Below are 24,803 nucleotides of genomic sequence, written 5' to 3' on the forward strand. Positions count from 1 at the left end.
CTAAGGTTTCTCAATTGTGAAAATTTTCAAAAACTTACCTTTACACTCGCCTTCTGTAAACTGATTCTTGATTGAAAAAGACTAAGTTTAGATCTATAATAAAACAGAAAATAGAATGTTTAATAAAATTATAAAATTACATATAAAACTTATTAAGTATTATAATTCCAAACTTTTTTTAAAATGACACTTTCCACAACACTATTAAAGAGTACTAACAAACGGAAAACCGACAGCAATGATTATTTTCCTTTATTTTACTACAGGAAGAATATTGTAGTGCAACAGAAAATATTGGGATATTTAATAAAAATATCCTGAATGACAAAAATACAATTTGACAAATCCAATATATTGGTATCTCTTAATAAACAAGAGTCATCAAACTACAGTTTATTTCCATTATCATACAATTACACACACTTTAGTTCCTATAAGAAAGTTTAAGGATGCCTAGGGATGACCAATCTACGGAGGCAAAACTTAGGCTTTCAGCGCCGTGGGCAATATGCTGTAACACCTGCAGTGCAATTTATAGCATGATATTACCGGACTCTTGAAAGTCCTTAATTCCATTTTTTCTCCCATTAAAAGTCCACTGTTAATACAGTATTTGAATACAGTGACAAAGTCCTTGTTCTCTCTGCCCTATATGATTTTGTTCTATTCAATCTTCTCCCATTCTGGTGTCCTTATTTCTCTCAATCCCTTTTGGTTTGGGAAGGAAACAATAATCTAACAAAATGCTGGTTTTACCCAAACAACTAGAGATAACCAGAAGGAGAAAGTCAACAAACACTAAGGAATAACCAACACCCCCACAACCAGTGACTTTTGAGGCGGCAATGTTTGTCTCGACTGCAGTGTTATGGTGACTGCCATGGGAGAACTCAGGGCATGTGCTGAATGCTATGCCATAATACGAAGTCAAGTTGCAGACCACCTGGGAATGGAAGGCGCAGCAAGCCAGTCTCTGCACAGCAAATGTGAGGAGGAGAGCAAAAGCAGTCTATGATCTTTCCAAAAAAAGAGAAACATTCAGGGACGTACACATACGCATCCTAACTACTTCCCCAGCGTTTAAAAAAAAATAAGGTCCACGGTTTTCCTGTTATTTTCTATCTTGCCATATTCATATTTCCTAGGGTTTTGCCTGTTTTTATTAATCAGATTGTTATTCATTTTGATTTAAGAAAGCAAAGGCCTGGGGAGCCTGGGTGGCTTGGTCGGTTAAGCATCCGACTTCAGCTCAGGTCATGATCTCACGGTCTGTGAGTTCGAGCCCCGCGTCGGGCTCTGTGCTGACAGCTCAGAGCCTGGAGCCTGTTTCAGATTCTGTGTCTCCCTCTCTCTCTGCCCCTCCCCTGTTCATGCTCTGTCTCTGTCTCAAAAATAAATGTTAAAAAAAAAAAAAAGAAAGCAAAGGCCACAAGCTTTAAAATTTGGACAGCCTATTCTTGATTCTCCTTTTTTATTGTAGTCATTATCCAAATAGTCTGAGTTGCACCTGGATTTTCCAAAATAAGGTTTTAAGTTTCTAGTTTCTGCTTCATTTGCTAATTTTCATATAATTCTTGTGTGGAACTTAAGAAGGTATTAGTAATAGAATAATACAGTTCCTGGGGCGCCTGGGTGGCTCAGTCAGTTAAACATCTGACTTCAGCTCAGGTCATGATCTCACGGTTTGTGGGTTTGAGCCCCACATCAGGCTCTGTGCTGACAGCCTGGAGCATGCAGTCTGCTTTGGATTCTATGTCTCCCTCTCTCTCTGCCCCCCAACGCCTGCTTGTGATCTCTCTCTCTCTCTCTCTCTCAAAAATAAACATTAAAAAAAAAAGAAAAAACAGTTCCTGTGCTCAAAGATTATGATCTATAAAAAATAAGATATATATGAATGGTGAATTGTATTGCACACTCCTCTTCATCATCTACTTCTAAATGTTAATTAATGCTCCTTAGGGTCTCAAACTCAATTTCTCATCTAATATAGGATTTCAATCCTATAGCTATCATCTGATAGGCAATCAACCCTGATAGGTAATCATCTGATAGGCCCTATTCTCATCTGAGAGTTAGATACGTGACCCCCTACCAAATTTATTCACCTCAGAGTCCTACAGGCTCTTCAGAACCTACACATCCAAAACGGAACTCATCCTTCCCTTCCCTCTTCCTTGTGTGCTCTCTCCTAATGTGCACATCTTACTGTCAAATCACCTACCAAAACTACATATAGTCTAGTTTTCACGTCCCCTTTCTGATATTCCTTCCCATCTTCTTCAAGATTCTGTCCAAATACCACTTCTTCTATAAAGGTTTCCTTTTTCATGAGGCAAAATTAATCTATTTTCTAGGCTTACAAAACAGTGTTTTCATACAATTACAGCAAATATGTTACTGAGTGACATGAGGCACTTAATTTCTTTCAATTTGCTGTGAATAAACAAGTCATAAAGTTACTTTTAAACACAGTTGTCTTTAATTCTAGGCTTTAAATTTCTTAAGGATGCAAAGCTTATCTTACTCATCTTTATACTCACAGCACCCAATATAATTATTCAATAAACGTTTAGTGAGTGAATGAAGATAAAGAAACATTTCTTACTCTGTAGTTGAATGAATTTTCCAGAGAAGTTACACACTGAGATAAAATGTCTTATATACTACAATCCCTTTGAATTTGGGCCATATTAGAAGGCAGTTTCTTGAGATCAGCATCTGTGAATTAGACCCTGTCAAATCTAGACTTCTTAGGAATAGCCTTGCAATTGTCCTCATTTACACTCTGTGGCCCTTGGCTAAAGTAGGTATTTACATATGCTCTACAAATCTGTCAACTCTCTGTTCTAGAATCCTGAGAGTTTTAAAAAACAAATTCCTAAAAACCACTAGGAGAGGAAATTCCTATTAGAGATTATCTAATCTAAAATCTTCAGGTCTTATGGGGAAGATGGGTTCATTGACTCTATGAAAGTATGGGAAATATTTGTATGCTCACAAAAATAAAATCATAAAGACAATAAACTAAATTAGGGAAATATTAAATAGGTTTTCCAGTAACATTAAGTATTTCATGAGTATTCGTCTACCATACTTTGGTACTACATAAACTTTCAAGGATACACTAAATTTTCACAAGAGGGTTATGAGATTGCTTAACTTCCTGCTGATAAAAGCATATTAACGAACCTCACCCACTAGTTGCTAGTCTGTACAAGTGTTCATAACCCTTCTGATTTCATGATTAGGAGTTCAGAGTCCCAGATTTTGCATTAAACGGGAGTCTCAGCTCTCCTCACAGACCTCTTTAGAGTACCATTCTATGACACAGGTTTATTTTTTCTCAAAAACTTTTTATCTTTCCTCAACTTGTCATAGCAAAAATCTCTACTGCTTGTTTTAGATCTCTTTTTTATTACCAACTGCCAGTTCCTTCTGTACCAAATGCCAGTTTCTTTTTTTCCTAATTATTCTCAAAATCAAGGACTTATAAGTCACATATATTAAGAGTAAAATTCATACAGTTGCTAAAGCACACATTAAAAAAGTGTATGCATTAGAACTTCACATAAGAGAGAAACTGTGCTTGAGTCAGGGTTTCTATACTGAGGTTAGTGCTCTTATATATTTGACATGTCCAAGGTCCTTCAATGGCATGCTAAGGATCAGGGATTTCCAAATACAACTGATTTAGAGTCTAGCATGAAAAAAATGAAGCTCTTAAATCCTGATACTCAGATACCACAGCAACTTCAACAGGCTTTTGCTAAGCTTTCGATACCACGTTCATTTGTCTTCTTTCCTTTCCATAATTCAACTGAACGTGAAACTGACTGATCAAACATTCTCTTATTGCTACATTAATTGAAATGAGATCAGCCAATATGAAAGAAAAATTTGAAAGTATGTAACATTTATAGGTCAGACGAAACCAAGATAACCTGAGAATGAGTCTATGCCCTATATTAATAGAAAACAAAGTACTGGCAAAAATAACATTTATTTGCATAATTACTTTTTCAGAAATGCTAAAACACATACTTTGCCTCGATGTCAGCTTTCTCCCGTACTGCATGAGCCATCTGTTCAGTCTCAAAGTACTTCTTTTTGCCTTTAGCTAAATCTTTCACCGTCTCTTGTAATTCAGTTTGGATCTTCGTCAACTGGTCCACACACTATAAAATACAAAGTACAATTATTATGATATTAGTTTTCAGGCTTACCGAAAATGAATTTGTCCTAAGGACTATGCACCATGCCCTCAGGATGGAAACCCAGGAGAAAAATCAGCACTTTAGTCTCCGTCAAATTGTAAATTAAAATCCAGTGAACAGCTGGTACTCCCATCTCAAGTAAGGTATTGAATATTGTCCCAGTTTGCTTAACAACTCTGCTTTGAGAAATAACCACAGTGCCACTGATAACTGACAGTAAGGTAAAGCAAAAGAAAAGCAACAATGAAAATGCTTTTATTATTGGAGATTTCATGGCAATAAAGGCAAAAGAACAAAGCAATTCTGTATTTCTTCATAATTCTTGCACAGGGGCCATACTAATCTTCTCTGTATCATTCCAATTTTAGTATATGTGCTGCCAAAGTGAGCACTCTTCATAATCTTAATAAAGTCTCTACATGTTTGGGGAACTGACGGTGCAAAGGTAGTGAAGAATTCTACTCGGGGAAAGAAGGAATGAAATCTGACAAGTCTGACATTAAGTCCGAGATGAAGAAGAGAAGCAAGAAACCTGGGTACCACATAACAGTTACTACTCAAAATTACTGCCAGCTCAATTCTTTGGATACACCTATACACTCTGAGAGAAGGGACAGACATAATTAACTCGAAGAAATGTTTAATCAATAAATTTTTATAACACAATTGGGCCAAAGTAACATCGCTTTGGAACTCTTCTGGATATCCAAAGGGGAAACATTTTTCCCAGTTTGAAAAACAAACCACTGAAAAGTTTTGCCAGCCTGAGACAAATTTAGGGAAGCTCTCACTGAAAAACTTCTGAGCCTGAAATAGTATTTAGTGGAGACTGACAAAAAAACTCAGCAAAGTAGGAGGAGATATTGGTGAGGGACTATTGTGCCAGGCTGAACAGCATGGAGTAGATAGAGCAAGGACACTGGAATAGCATAGATAAAGCACAAACTTACACATGTGACATATAGGCTAGAGTTTCCCAGAAATTATTAGGTGTTAAAGAAAGGGACAACTTTGGGGTGACTGGGTGGCTCAGACAGTTGAGTGTCCAACTTCAGCTCAGGTCATGATCTCACGGTTCATAGGTTCAAGCCCTGCGTCAGGCTCTGTGTTGACAGCTCAGAGCCTGGAGCCTGCTTTGGATTCTGTGTGTGTCTCTCTTTCTCTGCCGCCGCCCCCCCCCCCCACTTGTGCTCTCTCTTGAAAATAAATAAATATTAAAAAAAATAAAAAGGACTACTTTACAGAAAGTGCAAAATCTGGAAGGTTCTCTATGGGCATATTTACTGAGCACTTATCAAGTGTCAGGCTGTGAATAAAGGGTTAAAAAGCCACCTCTTTCTCCTCTGCATGAAAACTGGACCCTTGCTTAACTTTCTAGGTCTCTGTTTCAACAGAAACCTGATGAAGACACAATGTCAACTGTGTTATTTGGTAACACTGCTTATGAACCCGACAGGCAAACTGCATCAAAGTACAAATGAACTATAAATATCTGGTGGAGAAGCGCTGGCTTTAGGCTTTTTTGAGTATCGTAATTCCTGTGTCTGGATGTGTCCTTCTCATAGACTTTGGAAGCTCTGTCTGTAAAGTTGTCATAAAAGCTTTTAGTCTCCTTTAGGGCCTGTGGCTACCCCTGTACATTCTCTCTCATTCTCTTGCCCTAGATCTCTTACCTGAGGAACCAAACAGAATAACCGTGGTTGGCTATGTAGACTGAGACATACACCAGTGAAAGAACTAAATACTAGCACTAGATGCTGCCCTGCTGGTTAACTGTGTTCCCTGTTCTAATGTCCTTCTAAGTTAACCTCATACCAGGTATGGCCTACAATAATCATGACAGTCTCAATGTTTCGTTAAACTTAAGAAGACTCCCTATGGGCACATAGGCAGAATGCACTAAGTTTAGTACTTTATAAATATTATCACATTTACTCTTCCAAATGACTCTGGTAAAAGTGTTCATACTAGTCCTATTTTAGGATAAGGAAATAGACTTAAAGTGGTTAAATAATTTACCCAAAGTCATAAAGTGAGAAAGTGATGCTATCATTTACCATGTTAATCCATTATAGTACCTACCCCAGTTTTGTGACAACTCATGTAGAGATACTTTATCTTAAAATAGTAAGCTTTAAAAAAATTGATATGTAATCCACATACCACAAAATTCATCCTTTAAAAGTATACAATTTGGTGGGTTTTAGTATATTTATAAGGTTGTACAACCATTTACCACTGTCTAATTCCAGAACATTTCATCACCCAAAAAAGAAACCCCATACCGATTAGCAGTCACTCCTCATTTTCCCCTATCCCTAGTCCCTGGAAACCACTAATCTACTTTCTGTCTCTATGAATTTCCTGCATTTCATTTATCAATGGAATCATGTAACTATGTGGTCTTATATGTCCTAAGTCCTCACATAATGTATTTAGGGTTCATCTATGTTGTATCATGTATTATTTCTCCATTTCTTTTTATGGCTGAATAATATTTCATTTTATAGATACAATAAAATAGTAAGCTTTTATCTTGTAGAAAAAATATGTCTTTCCCTTTAATTTTTAATAGTCCTTATCATAAATAAACCTCTTGTTTATTTATTTACTTTGAGAGAGAGCGTGCATGTGCATGTGCATGAATGGGAAAGAGGCAGAGAGAGAGAGACTTCCAAGCAGGTTCTGTGCAACCTGACAGGAGGCTCAAACTCACAAACTGTGAGATCATGACCTGAACTGAAATAAAGAGTTGGATGTTTAACTGACTGGATTACCCAGCACCTCAACAAACCTCTTGTAAGAGCATGCGGCTCTTGATCTTGGGATCATGAGTTTGGGCCCGTGTTGGGCATAGATTTACATACATACATACATACATACATACATATAAAAATAAGAACCAAAAACTGGGACATGGTCTGAAAACCATGTTTAATGGGAAAATGAGACAGATTATTTAAAAGAGGAGTCAGGTATAAGGCATTTATAACCAAAATGTTCATCCAAAACAATAGAGCTTGACACCTCAGAAAAACTAATCAATGAAGGGAAGCTTAAGAATCCTGTGGTGATTTACATGCATGGAAAGGGTCTGCTAAGTTGAACATTTCGAGAGGAAACTAAACACAGTTGGTCAAAGCTTTTCATGTGGATTGCACATCATGTGGCTAGGATATCAGTATATTCACACAAATGAACACCATGGGTACATGAGAACATATGTGCGTACACGTACACAGACCCACACACAGCCACTCTTTGCTCATATGCCTAACCTTCGAAGGATAAGATGTATCTCTTAGACCTGATTACTTAATTCATTTTCATCTATAAAAGGCTACCAATTAAATTACTTTCTCTATATGTGACAATATCAGGGGGACCTTATGATAGTTCATATCTTTGAAAGGATTTCTCAAAAATCTCATCAGAAAACTCAGGGTGATTCTATTCTTGTTTTTTCTTTCCCTTTACATAAGTTTCTAAGATACTGTTCATCAAATAATATTAGATAGATAGACCATGTGTACAATGAAGAGATCTTTTATGATCTATTCTTCCCTAGCATTGAGTAAATCCTTAACCAAATGTCTTCCATCACCAAAATGAACTGTTTGAAGTCAGAGTAATTTGAGTTTTTGTCAAATGAAAGTGCTCCGCACACAGCAAAACAAGGACATACCTCATTTCATTGCACTTTGCTTTCCTGCGCTGCAGATATTGCATTTTTTACAAATTGAAGATTCAAGACTTTAGTGGAAGAACTGTAGATGTGGTGGAAATAGCAAGAGAACTAGAATTTGAAGTAGAGCCTGAATATGTGTCTGAATTGTTGCAATCTCATGATAAAACGTGAATAGATGGGGAACTGCTTCTTATGGATGAGCAAAGACAGTGGTTTCTCGAGAAGGAATCTACTCCTGGTGAAGACTGTTGAAATGACAATTTAGAAAACTACATAATTTTAGTTGATAAAGCAGCAGCAGTGTTTGAGAGGATTGCCTCTAATTGTCAAAGAAGTTCTACTATAGGTAAAATGCTATCAAACACCATCACATGCTGCAGAGAAATTGTGTGTAAAAGGAAGAGTCAATGGATGCAGCAAACTTCGTTGTCTTATTTTTTTTAATGTTTATTTATTTTTGAGAGAGAGAGAGAGAGAGAGAGAGAGAGAGAGAGAGAGAGAGAGAACGAGCATGAGCAAGGGAGGGGCAAAGAGAAAGAGGGAGGCACAGAATCTGAAGCAGGCTCCAGGCTCTGAGCTGTCAGCATAGAGTCTGATATGGGGCTTGAACTCACGAGCTGTGAGATCATGACCTGAGCTGAAGTCAGATGCTTAACTGACTGAGCCACCCAGGCACCCCTTCGTTGTCTTATTTTAAGAAATTGCCACAGCCACACTAGCCTTCAGCAACCACCACCCTGATCATCAGCAGCCACCAACATCAAGGCAAAGACCCTCTATCAGCAATAAGATTATGACTCACTGAAAGTTCAGATGATAGATAGCATTTTTAGCAATAGAGTATTTTTAAATTAAGTTATGTACATTGTGTGTGTGTGTGTTTTTTTTTTAGACACAGCTACCACACACTTATAGCCTACAGTATAGGGTAAACATAACTTTTATATACACTGGAAAACCAAAAAATTCATTTGGCTCACTTTACTGCAATATTTGCTTTATTGTAGTGGTATGAAATCAACCCACAATGTTTTTGAGATATGCCTGCACCAAAAATATTTGTTAAATACAAGTCATAAAACTTAATTTGCAAAGAAAAAGATTACCTAAGATTTCCTTTCCAAATTTAGATTAAATTTCTTCATAGGAATCCAGTTTTCTGAGGGGACTAAGTTATATACTTAAAAAGAAGCTTACTTAATAATGCCTATATGTTAAGAAAAGACTTGGTACAGTATAAGCCCAGCTCTTTACCAAGAGTTATCAGCACTAAGCAGACACAGAAATGAATGTACAAGTTTACCTCAAGGATAAGGTATTATATAAAATAGTGACAAACTTGGATACTAGAATTCTAGTGACGAAATTAAAAGTATGATACCTAAGTATGACACAGATCTTAGAATAAGATATACTTGGCAATAACTTGAAGAGAGGAATAAAAATAAAATAGCAACTTGAGCCAATACATTAAAGTCCCACAAATCAGTAGATTCTCTAACCTAGTAGTCATGTCCTAGAAATTCATGTTAAGTAAGTAACTTCAAAGAAAAAGTTAATTTTTATTGCAGACTTAGTGGTAATGTCCAAAAACAAAGGTATGATTAAATAAAGTAGAATAAATAAAAAATTCATTCAGAAATTAAAAATAGTAAACACAAAGATTGCATAGAGGGGCGCCTGGGTGGCGCAGTCGGTTAAGCGTCCGACTTCAGCCAGGTCACGATCTCACGCTCTGTCTCTCTCTGTCCCAAAAATAAATAAACGTTGAAAAAAAAATTAAAAAAAAAAAAAAAGATTGCATAGAAACATGAACAATTAATTAGGAAATAGAATGAAGAAAATGGGATATGCTAAAAAATGATCAATGTATTAATCGTAACTATTGCAAAAACTAAGAAGATAAAAGGAGTAAGATAATTAAGTAGTCTACTAAGGTAAAGGAATTGTATGTATTTTTCTGTAAACTTATTTAAGTATTAAAGTTCAAGTGTTTTTAGAAGACTGCATAGGATTTTGAATTAGGAAGCAGTATATTCAAGTTTCTGCTGTGTTATTTACTACTAAGTCTCTTTAACATTTTTTAGGCTGGGTTTTATCATTTGTAAAATAATAAGATTAATATACCTAACAAGTTGATAGGAAAATCAAATGAGACTATAATGGATACGGTAGCAGTTAACAAACTCTGAAGTGTTATCCAAATGTAAATCCCAACTATTTCAAAGAAACATAAACTCTAGTTTGCATGAGAAAGATATGAACTAAAGTATTACTAATAATTAATACAATGATGGATGTTAACTGGACTTCTGGACTTAGTATGGCGATCATTTTGCAATATATATATATAAATATCAAATCATTACATTATACACCTGAAATTCATGTTATGTGAATTATATCTCAATTTTTAAAAATGGCAAAAGTCTTAGATTATTATGGCTCTTGTTTTGTTTTATAAGCAAATGCCAGCATACAGAAAATCATTTCGAAAAAGCCATAATATTATTCTCGTTATAATCACAATGGACAGATGTTTTATAATTGTAATATGGCTGAATTTACCCCCACGTCTTAGAAAACTGACAAAATAGAGAAAATTTTTAAAAGAACATGACCATTAAAATGTTATTGAGGGAAAACAAAATTGGCTGTGATAATGACAAAACAAGTTGTTTCAGACTACCTTCTTCTAGTCTGGAAATTGTAAAAGTTGGACAAAACAGGTTTTTAAAAGATACCAGCACTAAAGAACAATAATATACACTGGACTTGCAGGACTATGATATATGGAAGAAGGGAAGCCCAGCTAGGTAAGCTCTACATTTAAGGTGATTTTTTTCCTTAGGGCATTTGTCCAATCAGGGTACAGAGAAACAGGCAATCTCATTAGATTAAGGAAATAGAGGTCGGAGTTTAAGGATGCTACAAGAGGAAAAACTTGAGAGGCTAAATTCTGGAAAGAAGGGTGCTACAGAGAAGCAAGCCCAAAGATCTGTATGCAATTTCCCCGAGTCATCAGTTAACTTCTAAGTGGCATGTATGGGGTAAAATCCCAAGAAATCCAGTAAAGAAGAGCAGCTGAAAGGCTAATAAGCTGAGCAAGTACCAGAGGATCAGAACAGCTACATGATGTTGAGAAGACAGAGGTTAGAGTCAAGTCTTGTCAAAGTAGAAGGGTTTTGGTAGGCACCCTATACCAAAATATGGACAATGGTGAAACAGAACAGCCCTAAGAAAGGCTAAAACCAGACCCTAACAGGATCAAGGTGATCTGACAGTATTCTATCTGCCTGCTAGAAAATTTACTTTCTTTGGAAATAAAAAACATATTCCAGAGCCTCTATAATTTTTATTCACAATGTCCAGCATTATGAGGCATAACCAAAACCCAAGAAAAACAGTAAATGATAAAAAAAGGCCTTGGGTGCCTGGGTGGCTCAGTCAGTTAAGTGTCTGACTCTTGATTTTGGTTCAGGTCATGGTGTCACCGTTCATGGGATTGAGCCCCATATTGGGCTCTGCACTGACAGTACAGAGCCACTCACACTCTATTTCTCTCAAAATAAATAAATAAACTTAAAAAAAAAAAAAAAAGGAGACCTATAGTGATTTCGACAGTGGAATCATGAACCAGAGATCAGGAGTAACCTATTTAAGAGAATAAAGGAAAAACATGGAGAACTTCACCAGAAACACAGAATTGGTTTTTAAAAAATAAAATAAAAATTCTAGAACTGAAAAATACATTAAGACTCCAAAATATGTTTTAAAAGCAGATTGGAAATAGCTTAAAACAGAATATTAGTGAACTGTAAGACACTGGTAGAAAATACTCAGACTGAAGTACAGAAAGAAAAAAAAGATGGAAATAGAGAAAATGCATAAAAAGTACAAATGTCATATGAACAAATTCAAAAGGTCTGACAGCACAAAAGTTATAATGGGGAGGCAAATGGAATTACACTGTTGGAAGATTTTTATATTGTGTATAAGGTAGTAAATACTAATTCCAGGTAAACTTTATTAAATTAATTGAAAGTTTGGAGAATAGTATAAGTACCAATTCCAGATAAACTGGACTAAGTCAGGGAGGCATACTGGAGTCTCTAAGGTAACTAATAAAAGAATAATACAAAATTATAAAATTAAAAAGCTAATAGTAGAGCAAAAATTGATAATAAAAAAAATACAAGTGCAGTGCCTAGCTAGCTCAGACAGTAGAGCACGTGACTCTTGATCTCTAGTTCATGAGTTTAAGCACCATGTTGGGAGTAGAGATTACTTTTAAAAAAAGAAAAGAAAAATGTGAGATTGTTTAATGTCACTAATCATCTGGAAAATGCGAGTCAAAACCACAGTGAGATACTTCATACCTTCTAGGATAGTTATTACACACATATAAAAAAAAACCCCAAAAGATAATAACCATTGGTGAAGTTATGGAGAAACACGAACCCTTATACACAGCTGGGAATGCAAAATGGTGCAATAAGGAAAACAGTATGGCAGTTTCTCAAAAAACTAAAAATAGAACTACTATATGATCCAGCAATCCCACTTCTGAGTATCTATCCACAATAATTGAAATCAGGATCTCAAAGAGATATTAGCACCCCATGTTCACAGCAGCACTATTCACAAAAGCCAAAGTAAGGAAACAATCAAAGTATTGAGCAATGCATGAATGTATAAAAAATGTAGCATATACTAATAGTGGAGTATTATTCAGCCTTAAAAAGGAATGAAATCCTACAATATGCAACAACATAGATGAACTGCAAGACATTACCCTAAATGAAATAAGCCAGTCACAAAGGAACAAATATTGCATGATTCCACTTACATGAAGTATCTAAAATAGTAAAACTCATGGAAGCAAAGAAGAGAATTCTGGTCAGCAGGGGCTGGAAGAAGAGGAAAGAAAGAACTGCTAACCAACCAAAATTTCAGTTATACTAAATGAGTAAACCCAAGATTAGCTGTATAACATTGTGCCTATAGATAACAATACTGTATTGTAGACTTAAAAATCTGTTAAGAAGGTAGATCTCATGTTAACTATTATCACACTAAAAGTTAAAAAAAAAAAGAAGAAATGAAAAATACACAATTAATCCAAAAGGCAAAAAAAAAAAAAAAAAATGGGGGAAAGGTTAGAGAAGCAAAGGAAAAAGAATAGATCATCTATTTATCCTATATGGAGTCAATTTGTTGTAAAGCTTGGGAAGTACAATTGGAGAAGCCAACTACAGTGGCTATCTGTTGTTTTGCTTGCTCTGTCTTTATTTCCATGGTTTTTCCTTTGGAAATCCATCTCAGTTTTCTTTTGGAAAATTATCTTTCCCCATTTTTAGTACATATAGTTTACATGAGGACTGTAAACCCCAATGTGGGGGTCTTGGTAACCCAAGACAGGCCAATGAGCCTCAATTTGGGAAGTTTCATTGGAACTTTTGGGAAAATGCAAAGTGAGGGATTGCTAGCTATAAGATTTATAAATCCTTCATTTGGGGGCCACCATGTGGAGAGTTGCTAAAGAATGAAGCCTTTATGGGAATGCAAGCTGGTGCAGCCACTCTGGAAAACAGTATGGAGGGTCCTCAAAAAACTAAAAATAGAACTACCCTACGACCCAGCAATTGCACTACTAGGAATTTATCCACGGGATACAGGTGTGCTGTTTCGAAGGGACACATGCACCCCCATATTTATAGCAGCACTATCAACAATAGCCAAAGTATGGAAACAGCCCAAATATCCATTGATGGATAAATGGATAAAGAAAATGCGGTATATATACACAATGGAGTATTACTCGGCAATCAAAAAGAATGAAACCTTGCCATTTGTAACTATGTGGATGGAACTGGAGGGTATTATGCTAAGTGAAATTAGTCAGAGAAAGACAAAAATCATATGACTTCACTCATATGAGGACTTTAAGAAACAAAACAGAAGAACATAGGGGAAGGGAAACAAAAATAATATAAAAACAGGGAGGGGGACAAAACAGAAGAGACTCATAAATATGGAAAACAGGGTTACTGGAGGGGTTGTTGGGGGGGTGGCCTAAATGGGTAAGGGGCATTAAGAAATCTACTCCTGAAATCGTTGTTGTACTATATGCTAACTAATTTGGATGTAGATTTAAAAAAATAAAAAACAAAATTAAAAAAAAAAAAAAAGAATGAAGCCTTCAGGGGAAAACAGACCTACTAGATGGAAAGAAGGACTGAATTCTAATACCATCATTTAACCATCTGATCCACCCCTGGAATTTTCAGTTATCCAAGCTAATACATTATTTTCTTGGCTTAAACTAGTTTGAAGTAGGTTTCTGTCGTCTGTAATCTCAGAGTTGTAAAGGGTACACCTAATATGTACCTAACGTCCAACAACTGTTTAGATGGAACATAAACACCATTTTTTTCCAGCTATAATATAATATAATTCACAGATAAGAGGACTTGTCAAATCTCATCAAACATTCTCTGCCCAGGAACGCTGGTTAAATTCGGGACAGAGACTACTCTCCCAATGGAAGAGAAACTCTTTCAAAATATTCTGATATTGAGAAACGTAGAATTTTCCAGTAATTCAATTAGATTTGGTCAATGCATTGGCTATGTGAAACGCAGTATTTCCTCCCAGTTAGGAAATTACGCTAGTATAAATTCTCTGCCTCTATCTTCTACCCTCTCTCTGAATACATGTATGTGTTTTATACATACATACATATATACATATATATACACACACAAAACACATATTTTCACAACTCAAAAGCATTGTTTGGTCAGTGGTTATGTAATTTTGAAAAGGTAATTTTGAGCTAAAAAAAGGCATTCCTATACAGATATGTTAAAACCAACTGATATTACACAAGTGCTTGAAAGAGATGAAAGTTTTATATAAACACAAAATACATTTAACATACTGATTTTATGCTACAAATATCATCGTTGGCAAACAAGGAAAATTAGTTTTTTTAGATTTTGTAAAACAATTTTGAAAATCCAAATGATAATTAGAATTAAAACACTGGATGGTTTTTGAATGACTATTTCCTTAAATGATTAATATTTTTTAAAGCATTGATATTTCCATAGGAATAATTTAATTACTTATTAGGCATCATAATAATTTGTATTTGTAACTCTATCTCCAAAAAAGGATACAATTCAATCAACTACCTTCAACAGCAAGCACTTCATAAACATATTTAATATTGATTTTTTTCTATGAATTTTTGATTTCTGTATAATCAAAGAAGTAGATCTATTTGAAAACTTTAATTTTATATAACCTATATAATTAAACTTTAGAGTACACCATTTTTGGTAATAAGTTTTCTTATTAGGTGAAAAATAAGAAAATAAGTTTCACATATTTGGTCAAAATGTGTCAACTTCCTTTAAATTATTATGCAAAATGACTCAAGTTAAAACCAAGATGAATTTTTTCAAGACTTAGTGGGATTAATAACATTTAACTACTTTATTATACACTGAACTATAACAATATTGTACAACTAAGTAAATCTATTTACTTGAAATAGGATGAAAAGTGGTATTTGTAAGAAGTATTCATTGACCTTTTCAGAATATCCAGATTCAAATTATACTCACTTTTGTCAGTTAATAAAACACAGCAGTTAGAAAGAATATGATGAAATAAAAAAATCCTAGTAACATGTTGAAATCAAAAAGTCCATGTTGAAATCAGAAATATTTGTGACCATATAGAAAAGCTCAAGGTGTTAAATGCAATTTAACATAACCTTACAGATTACAAATGGAGCACTTAGATATTAAAATGCATATAAGAAAAGAATAGAAACAATACCCTTTTTAGTTGTTGTTCTTTTAAGCTTCTCACTGTCCTTGCAGGCTCAGAAATGAAGTTTTTATAGTTTTCACATATATTGATCCGAGACTGGGCTACCTGCATTGTTCCCTCAAGAAAAGATTTCCAAACAGGATACATGCTCCTAAATTCAAAGAGGGACAGAAAAGTATTAGGCAGGGAAAAGGAAAAAAGTTGGCTAACCTTATGCTTACTGGCTAGCACTGTGAAACAGAATGGATGTTTTCTTTACAGTTGAAAGTGTATTTATAGTGGTTTATATATATAGGTAGTAAAATTTTTATCATATAAAGGGAGAAACACAACATATACTATATTCCTTTATATCTCTGCAATGACTATCTTGATTCATTAGCTATTCTTGGTAATGGAGTAAAGGATTGCAATTCCAGACAAAGCTAATGCTATAAAAATTAGTGAATTCAGACTGTCCAGACCTTTCACTGTCTCGGGGTCATCATTATGGATATCAAGTTTCATTATTTCATTAAGATATTTTCCTAATTTTAGAGATGGGGTAACTGAGCAAGCCTTAGACAGATTTAGAAAATCACCCTAGATCACAAAAGAGTGTGGTAGTACTGAGATATAGATGAAGGTTGAGTACCTCTAAAGTACATTCTCTTTCAACTACATCATATTATTCTCTTACATAAATTGATATAGCTGGAAAAAAATCATAAACAATTGCTTACATACTTGAGAAGTCTATTTCTCTGACAAAAGAGTTCTATGGTAGCAATGTTCTACATCTGTTTCTGTGTTGTAACAATGCTTAGCCAGCATCCTATTGTGGCTTGGAATCATTCCAAGCAATTCCCATCACCTTTACTTGATAAATGTGCTCAGCAATCTCTTGGGAAATTCGAAGAATTATTCATCTTTTGCTTTTTGTAGCTAATGTCCTTTTCAAAGCTTCTCTTCTACTTTGCTAATTCCTTAGTCAGTTCTAGTATGCACCTGCACTAGTTAAACATATTTTATAACTTATCATAACAATGAAGGGTACTTTGTTTTTAAAAAATGAGATGCTTGCACTGATGGATTATAATATTCATCTCCTAAGAATTTCCTTCTTGTGCCACATGGATTTTCTACTATAGCAATGTATGATACCTTGTGCTACATAAATGCTACTACTTAGAACTAAAAAAACCTTGGGGTGCCTGGGTGGCTCAGTTAGTTAAATGTCTGTCCAACTCTTGATTTTGGCTCAGGTCATGATCTCACATTCCTAAGATCGAGCCCCACACTGAGCAGAGAGAGAGCCTGCTTAGGATTCTCTCTCTCTCTGCCCCTCCCAGCCCATGTGCGTACATGCTCTGTGTCTCATAAATAAGTTAAACAATAAAATAACTAAAAAACATTGTAACTATATTTTTCAAATAAGGAAATGATTAGTTTATATAGTGGATTAGGTTTTGTAATACATCAAATGAATTAGTTTAGATGGAAATATTCTTTTATTTAACCAGAAGTATATCACATTCCCTTTGGAAAAAAGATTCAGTGTATGGTGCCAGCAAAAGCTGTCAACACAAAAGCAAAATGAATATGAGATGGTGGATGTTAACTAAATCTATTGTGGTAATCATTTCACAGTATATGTAAATCAAACCATCAAGCTGTATACCTTAAACTTACAGTGATATATGTCAATTATTTTTCAATAAAGCTGGGGGGAAAAACCGAGCAAAATTAAAGTTGCCCATAGCCTGCATGACAACTGATGGAACCTGGGATGTAAACTCACCACAGCCCCTCCTAAACAGTCCAAACTGTTCAGAGAATGCAGAGAGAAAAATTCAGTACTATGCTTTGTAGTTATTAATTTGCACTTAAAATACATTTTAAAATCATAATTAAAATGAGAAAGAAGCACTATGAAATGTGACAGAAAGGAAGGAAAGAGAAAAGGGAGGGAGGGAGGGAGGGAGGGAGGAAGGAAGGAAGGAAGGAAGGAAGGAAAGGTGGAAGGAAGGAAGGAAGGAAAGGTGGGAGGGAGGAAGGGAGGGAGGATCCCTTCATCCAGGCTCTCCTCATAGGGAGCACTCTCTTCCCTTTCAGTCTTCGCCTAGTTGACTGTTGTTCATCCCTCAAATCTCAGCTTAAATATAACTTCCTTAGAGAAGTCTTTCATGATCACCACCAACCCAACCCACAGACTCCATCAAGTTCCTCTCTGTTATTCGTTACATGGCTCCAGCACTTTTCCTTCAATTATACATATTTTTATGTAATTGTTAGTCGATGTCTGTCACTCTCACTATAGTGAATATTTCATGAAGGTAGGGGTACATGTCTGTCTCACTATTGTATTCCTAGGGCCTAAACACATGGCCTAAGATTTAGAAAGGTTATGAAAATACATATTGCATGAAAAAAATGAATGGATATATATATATTATGAGGACTATACAGTAAAAAGAAAAATCCTTGTAAAGTTTAAAAAGAGGTCTTTGGAGAGTAGCAGATCTATAGCATGCAAACATATTCTATATAATGAGACACCATGAAAAGAAAATAATTTAGTTATAAGTTAATCAGAAGACCTGGGTTCAAGTTCTGGATCAACCAAAATAATCATATGTAGCACACTTCACTATACTTTCATTTCCTCAACTGGCAAATGGAGAAAATAACAAAAATACCAGCACCATGTATCTCACAGGGTTATTTTATAACAGTAAATGCAAATGAAGTAAAAACCCTTGGCAGAGATTCTTTTAATGAATAAATAGTAACAGAAGCAGAACTGTAGTAGAAATGTTAGTGCTTGTTAACATAATAGTGATAGTTGCAATGGTAGTGGTATTTTTCATTAAACTGAGGAAAAATAATAATGGGTGTAGAGGGATTTTAAATGTTTTTATTTCACTAGGCTCCATATATGTAATTTTGTGGCATAAGATACTAAGCATGTATGGTATTTTGCTATTCTGCACAGGTCATGAAATGAGGCTCAAAATTATGACAGAAAGGAGGAAATTCTTTTAAGAAACTATCACATGCTAGATACTATATGTCATATATTTTTACATTTACATTATCATTTAATTCTCATGTGAACTTTGCAAAATAAGCATTATTCCCATTTTTCAGAAGAGAAAAGTAAGGCTCAGAAAGACTGCAGAATTTTCCTAAGGCTACTCACCTGGAAACAGGACTCCCATGGTCATAACCTAGACTTTGCCATTACCACTAACCAATCCCAAAGTAACCATCTAATCTCTGACCAACACCTGCTGTTTTCACTCATTCTCTTTAGGATTCTGACTCCAACAATTATTTAAACTCTACTGGAATCCACAATCCATTCTATCTTACCCCCCTTCCCTGTCTCTTCCCTGTCTCATATTTCCCTTCTCAGCTCCTCATCCAGACGGTTTTATGCTCCACCATTATAACAACTCTCTACGTATATATACTTATTACCCTTGCCCCTTTCTCTTTCTATCATTCTAATCTAATTTCAACCCTGGGGGCACCTGGATGGCTCAGTCGTTAAGCATCCAACTTCGGCTCAGGTCATGATTTAGCAGTTTGGAAGTATGAGCCAGGCATTCGGATCTGCGCTAACAGATTCTCTCTCTCCCTCTCTCTCTCTCTGCCCCTACCCCACTTGTGTGCACATGCACACACTCTCTCTCTCAAAAATAAATAAACTTTAAAAATAAAATTTCAACCTTGGTTAAATCCAAAGTTCTGTTTACACCATACCAGTCTCTGTGTGGCAGAATGTTACTGGAAAAAACCATAATCATGCTGCCTGGTCTCAGTTTAAATTGATGTCTAATACATTCTAGTAACACCTTAGTGCTACGCAGCAATTCTACTATATTCCCCTAAATCCTCTTATTCTCTCAATCTTCTACACAATTATTTCCCACTTTTTCCTCTCATCTCACACCTCTACTATGACCACACTTTCAGCTGATAATGAAGCTACCAGAAGACAATGCCTATATGTCCCACCACATTTACCAATCTCCCTACTTCTGCACCCATACACTCTGTCATCTTTTTACTTGGAAGAACTACCTGTGCTCTGAAGGCCAACCCTTTGTATTTACACTACAATCTATAACTTAAGAATAGCAATCCAGTAATTGTGCTTCTTCCTACAACATCAACTTTTCCCTCTCTATTGGATGGATCTCTAAATATGCTATAATGTCTCCCATCTAAACAACAAACAAACAAACAAACAAACAAACAAACAGGGTCACCTGGGTGGCTCAGTCGGTTAAGTCTCTAACTTCAGCTCAGGTCATGATCTCACAGTTCATGAGTTCAAGCCCGCGTCAGGCTCTGTGCTGACAGCTCAGAGCCTGGAGCCTGCTTCGGATTCTGTGTCTCCCTCTCTTTCTGCCCCTCCCCTGCTCACACTCTGTCTCTATCTCTCAGAAATAAATAAACTTAAAAATTGAAAACAAAAATCCTCTATCAACCCTCCATTTCTCTCCAGCTACCACCCCAATGCCTGCTCCTTTTAACAACAAAACTCCTTGAGAAAACAGTCAGAAATTATTGTTTCTACTCCCTCTGATCCTGGACTTTCTTGATTTAACTTAAATAAGGCCTTAGCCTCCACCATTCTTCTGAAAGTGCTTTGCGAGGTCATCAAAAATCTCCTTATGGCTAACCCAATGGTCAATTCAAGCTTTGGTCCTATTATTCAATTTATCAGCATAATTTACCTAGTTTATTCTTGAAAAGTGTTCTTTCCTCAGCTTCTAAGACATCATTCTCTCTTGACCTACTCCTACTTCACTAGCCACTCTTTAATCTTCTTTGCTAGTTCCTCTTCATCTCACTGCTCTGTAAATGCTGGAGTGCCCCCAAAGTTAATCCCCAAGCTGCTTCTCTTCTCTAACTACACTTACTCTTCAAATATGAGTATCCAGGCTTTTGGTTTTAAATACTGTCAATATACTAACTATTCCTGAATTTTTATTTCTAGCCCAGACATCTTTCCTCTCCTCCATTGCCTATTTAACATATCCAACTTGGACGTTTAGTAGGCGTTAAAACTATAATGTCCAAAACCAAATTCTTCATTTTCCTAAAATCTGTTCTGTCAATTGATTCCATCTCATTTATGGCTACTCAAACCAACACATAATGTTTAATTATTCATATGTTTTATTGTCTTGTTTTCTCTCACTAGGATGTAGGCTCCATGCAGCAGAAGCATTGTTTTATTCACTCTTATATTCTCAGCACCTAGAACAGGGTTTGGCATGCTATGTAAGGCACTCAATACATATTTAGTGGAGGAAAGAGAGGAGGGAATGATGAGGCCTAGATGTAATCCCAAATCTATCTAGCTCCCAAACCTCTCCTCTGCTCCTGACATAAAATTGCTCTGGGTCCCACTAATAATGCTAGCAACAAGAGAAGGGTCTCTTCACTGTAATAAAGGTATCAAGCTTTGTGTATCCTAAGGCTTTTGTGTATGTCTAACATGATTTTGGTCTCATTTCTCTTGCACTATTATTTTCTTATCTTTTTTTTAATAACTCACCATTTTTTTAAACTTATTTTGAGGGAGTGTGTGTGTACATGAGCAGGGGAAGGCCAGAGAGAGGGAGAGAGAATCCCAAATAGGCTCCATGCTGTCAGTGCAGAGCCCAATGCAGGGCTCAATCCCATGAACCTTGAGATGGTGACCTGAGCCGAAATTGAGTCAGATGCTTAACTGACAGGGCCACCCAAGCGCCCCAATGACTCAACTTTTAAATTAAAATGTATGTATTTCACAACTTCATGTTCTAACTGAAAAACAAATGACAATTGCCATAATAATTAAGTTATAACTACTAAAATTCAAAAATGGTCATCCACCAAATACCATCTAAAATCATGCTGTGCTGTGAACTATCTTCCATATGGGTATTACAATGGAAAACAGAGAAAACTTTATCAGGAAGAATTATTAAAAACAAACTTGGGGCGCCTGGGTGGCTCAGTTGGTTAAGTGTCTGACTGTTGATTTTGGCTCAGGTCATGATCCCAGGGTCGTGGGATGGAGCCCCGTGTTGGGCTCTGTGCTGGGTGTGGATCCTGCTTGGGATTCTCTCTCTCCCTCTGCCCCTCTCACCCCTGCTTGTGCACACTTTCTCTCTAAAATATAAAAAAAAATAAAGAAAGAAAGAAATAAACCAATGTACTCTGACTGTGATGATGGTCACACAAATCTACATATGTGGTAAAACCCCACAGAATTTATGAGTGCATATAAGACATGCACAAAGGAATGCATGTAAAACTGGTGAATTCTGAATTAGATTGGTGGGTTTTATCAATATAAGTTTCCTGGTTCTGATACATACTACAGTTATGTAAGGTATTACCATTGGGAGAACCGGGTGAAAAGTAGAACTCTTGGTGTTAGTTTTTCCAACTGCACATGAATCTACAACATTTCAAAATAAAACGTAAAAAAATATATAAATTAACAAAACTATACATCCTCCCTAGGACTAAAAATATAACAGTGTACATCAAGAAGACTCTAGAAAATGTGATACATAAGCTCAAAATCTAAGATTCATTTATACAGTAACTGATGACAAGGAGAAAATACAGTGTTTAATAAGTAAGTGTTCATGTAGTACTGTTCTTGCTAGTAAGAAGGAAGAATATCCAAAAGTGTAGGTAACAGAGGTAAAGGCAAGGAGAATGACTGATTTCAGTGTAGTTGAGGTGTGGTAACTACAACACAACTATAGCTTGAGGTGCTCACAGATTAGGGAACTAAGGACAAGAAAAGAAGTGGACAGAGATGAGGAGAGAAAGGTAATCTGGGGCCAGGTTCCTTCATGCCTTTGAATTTTTTTTTTTTTTTAATTTTAAATTTCATCCTATTGACCAGGAGAAACACAGGAGATTTTCAAGCAGGGGAGTGACAGTTGGCCTATTTTACAAAGACATAAAGCGATACAAAGACATAAAAGGTGGTACTACAACTAACGAAATTATGAAAGGGAGAGATCACAGGCAGAGAAGCAGCTACTTAATATTCCTAAGAGAAGATGAGATCTAGAAAGAAGTCAAAGTTGGAGGCAGTTGACTTTGGTCCCCAGGCTAAAGAGTTAATAAAAACATGTGATCATTACTAGTTTATAGGCCATATTTACAGACAGGAACAAGATAGATAAGATTACTTAAAAGTCACTAGTGAGCTGAGGGAACTTTGAGAAACACTTATAAAGAAAGGACTTGCTATGGTCTGAATGTCTGCGTCTGCCCAAAATTCCTATGTGGAAATCCTAACCCACAAAGATGATGGTACCAGGAGGTGAGGCTTTTGGGAGGTGATTAGGTCATAGGCAGATTATTGCCCTTTATTTTTTATTTATTAAAAAAAATTTATTTTATGTTTATTTATTTTTGAAAGAGAGACAGACTGTGAGCAAGGGAAAGGCAGAGAGGGAGGAGGACAGAAGTTCTGAAGTGCTCTCTGTGCTGAGAGCAGACAGTCTGATGTGGGGCTCAAACCCATGAACCATGAGGTCATGACCTGAGCTTAAGTCAGTCACTTAACCGACTGAGCCACCCAGGCATCCCAGATTAGTGCTCTTTTAAAAAAGACCCCACAGAGCTCCCAAACCCCTTCTACCATGTAAGGACATGCTAGAAGTTGAGAAACCTGCAACTCAGAAGAGGAACATCCCCAGAACCCGTCCTGGTCTCAGACTCCCAGCCTCCAGAAGAGTGAGAAATAAACTTGTCATTTATAAGCCATCCAGGCTGTGGAATTTTGTTATAACAACCTGAACAGACTAAGACAGGGGTGACAACTTGTCCTCAAAGACTAAAAAACAAAAACAAAAACAAAAACAAACAGGTCCAAGAGAAAGTGGTGTTCCAGTTGTCCAGTTTCCAGTCCTTTAAGATGCCTGTGTATCCTCCAGGTCTCCCCTCCTCTCACCCACCAACCCATATATTTCACACCAGCCATGCTGGACGGCACAGTTACCTAACACCCATATTTTCTCATGCCTTAGGGTGCTACTTCTGCTTAGAATTCCTTTTGCCCAACCCTGGCAAACTCCTGTAAGTTCTTTGAGACTCAGATCTAGAGGCCTAGGTTTTCCCCTACAGTCCCAATGCACTCTCCACTCCTCACCCAATACCACAACTATTTACAGTAGCTATCTCCTGTAAGCTCCACAAGGACAGGCACCATACCTCACAGTCTCTCTGATCCTAAAGTGTAATTTAACAGCTACCATATAGCAGATACTTTACGTCTATCTCATGAATAAATAAATCAATGACTGTTTAAATAGCTGTGTGATCTTAAGCAAGGCATATAACCCAAGACTTACTTCCCTAACACATAAAAGGAAGATAACCATATGTAACTCACAGGGTTGTTTTGATAATCATGAGAGATAAGCTGAAGTTCCTAGCACAGTATCTGGTATTTAGCAAATATTTAGTAAAAGTTGGCTTAACCTACTTTTTTTTTTTTTTTTTTGGCTTAACATACTTTTATTTTATTTTATTTTTTTAATTTTTTTTCAACGTTTTTATTTATTTTTGGGACAGAGAGAGACAGAGCATGAACGGGGGAGGGGCAGAGAGAGAGGGAGACACAGAATCAGAAACAGGCTCCAGGCTCCGAGCCATCAGCCCAGAGCCTGACGCGGGGCTCGAACTCACGGATCGCGAAATCGTGACCTGGCTGAAGCCGGACGCTTAACCGACTGTGCCACCCAGGCGCCCCTTAACATACTTTTAAAAATAAGGTTGTACAAGCTAGCCAGGGAACAGAGCCTTTTTATCCCTACTTCTTTGGTAACCTGAATCCTGAATTTCAAACAAACTTAGCATATAGCCTACCTACATATAAGCTAGAGTCCTTCTTTATTACCAGCAAGCAATCTCTTCCTTGGTCAGGCTTTCTTCATGTTCACAATACTGAACTATATTAACGTTGTATCTCTCATTCAAGGTTTTTGCTCTACTTGTCTCTTTTGCCTAGAATTTCACATCCTCTCTCTTCCCCTCTTAGCTGA

At 36.3% G+C, this 24,803-nt stretch overlaps 1 protein-coding gene and 1 non-coding gene across 5 annotated transcripts in view; both read right to left on the reverse strand.

The window, feature by feature from the left end:
• The window catches only part of FCHSD2 (FCH and double SH3 domains 2), a 310,380-nt gene that overhangs the window by 127,462 nt on the left and 158,115 nt on the right, over window positions 1–24,803 (reverse strand). For all 4 annotated transcript variants that reach the window (XM_040489259.1, XM_040489261.1, XM_040489257.1 and 1 more), the window contains exons 5-7: window positions 15,754–15,898; window positions 4,042–4,175; window positions 39–93 (exon numbers count right to left, since the gene is read on the reverse strand). In XM_040489259.1, the coding sequence (XP_040345193.1) occupies window positions 39–93; window positions 4,042–4,175; window positions 15,754–15,898 (334 nt within the window). The remainder of the gene's footprint in view (window positions 1–38; window positions 94–4,041; window positions 4,176–15,753; window positions 15,899–24,803) is intronic.
• Window positions 4,501–4,606, reverse strand: LOC121039549 (U6 spliceosomal RNA). The gene has a single exon (XR_005794833.1). It is a non-coding gene; the product is annotated as a U6 spliceosomal RNA (small nuclear RNA).

This window comes from Herpailurus yagouaroundi, unplaced genomic scaffold (genome assembly GCF_014898765.1).
Source record: "Herpailurus yagouaroundi ecotype Mexico unplaced genomic scaffold, PumYag 180, whole genome shotgun sequence".
Taxonomy (NCBI): domain Eukaryota; kingdom Metazoa; phylum Chordata; class Mammalia; order Carnivora; family Felidae; genus Herpailurus; species Herpailurus yagouaroundi.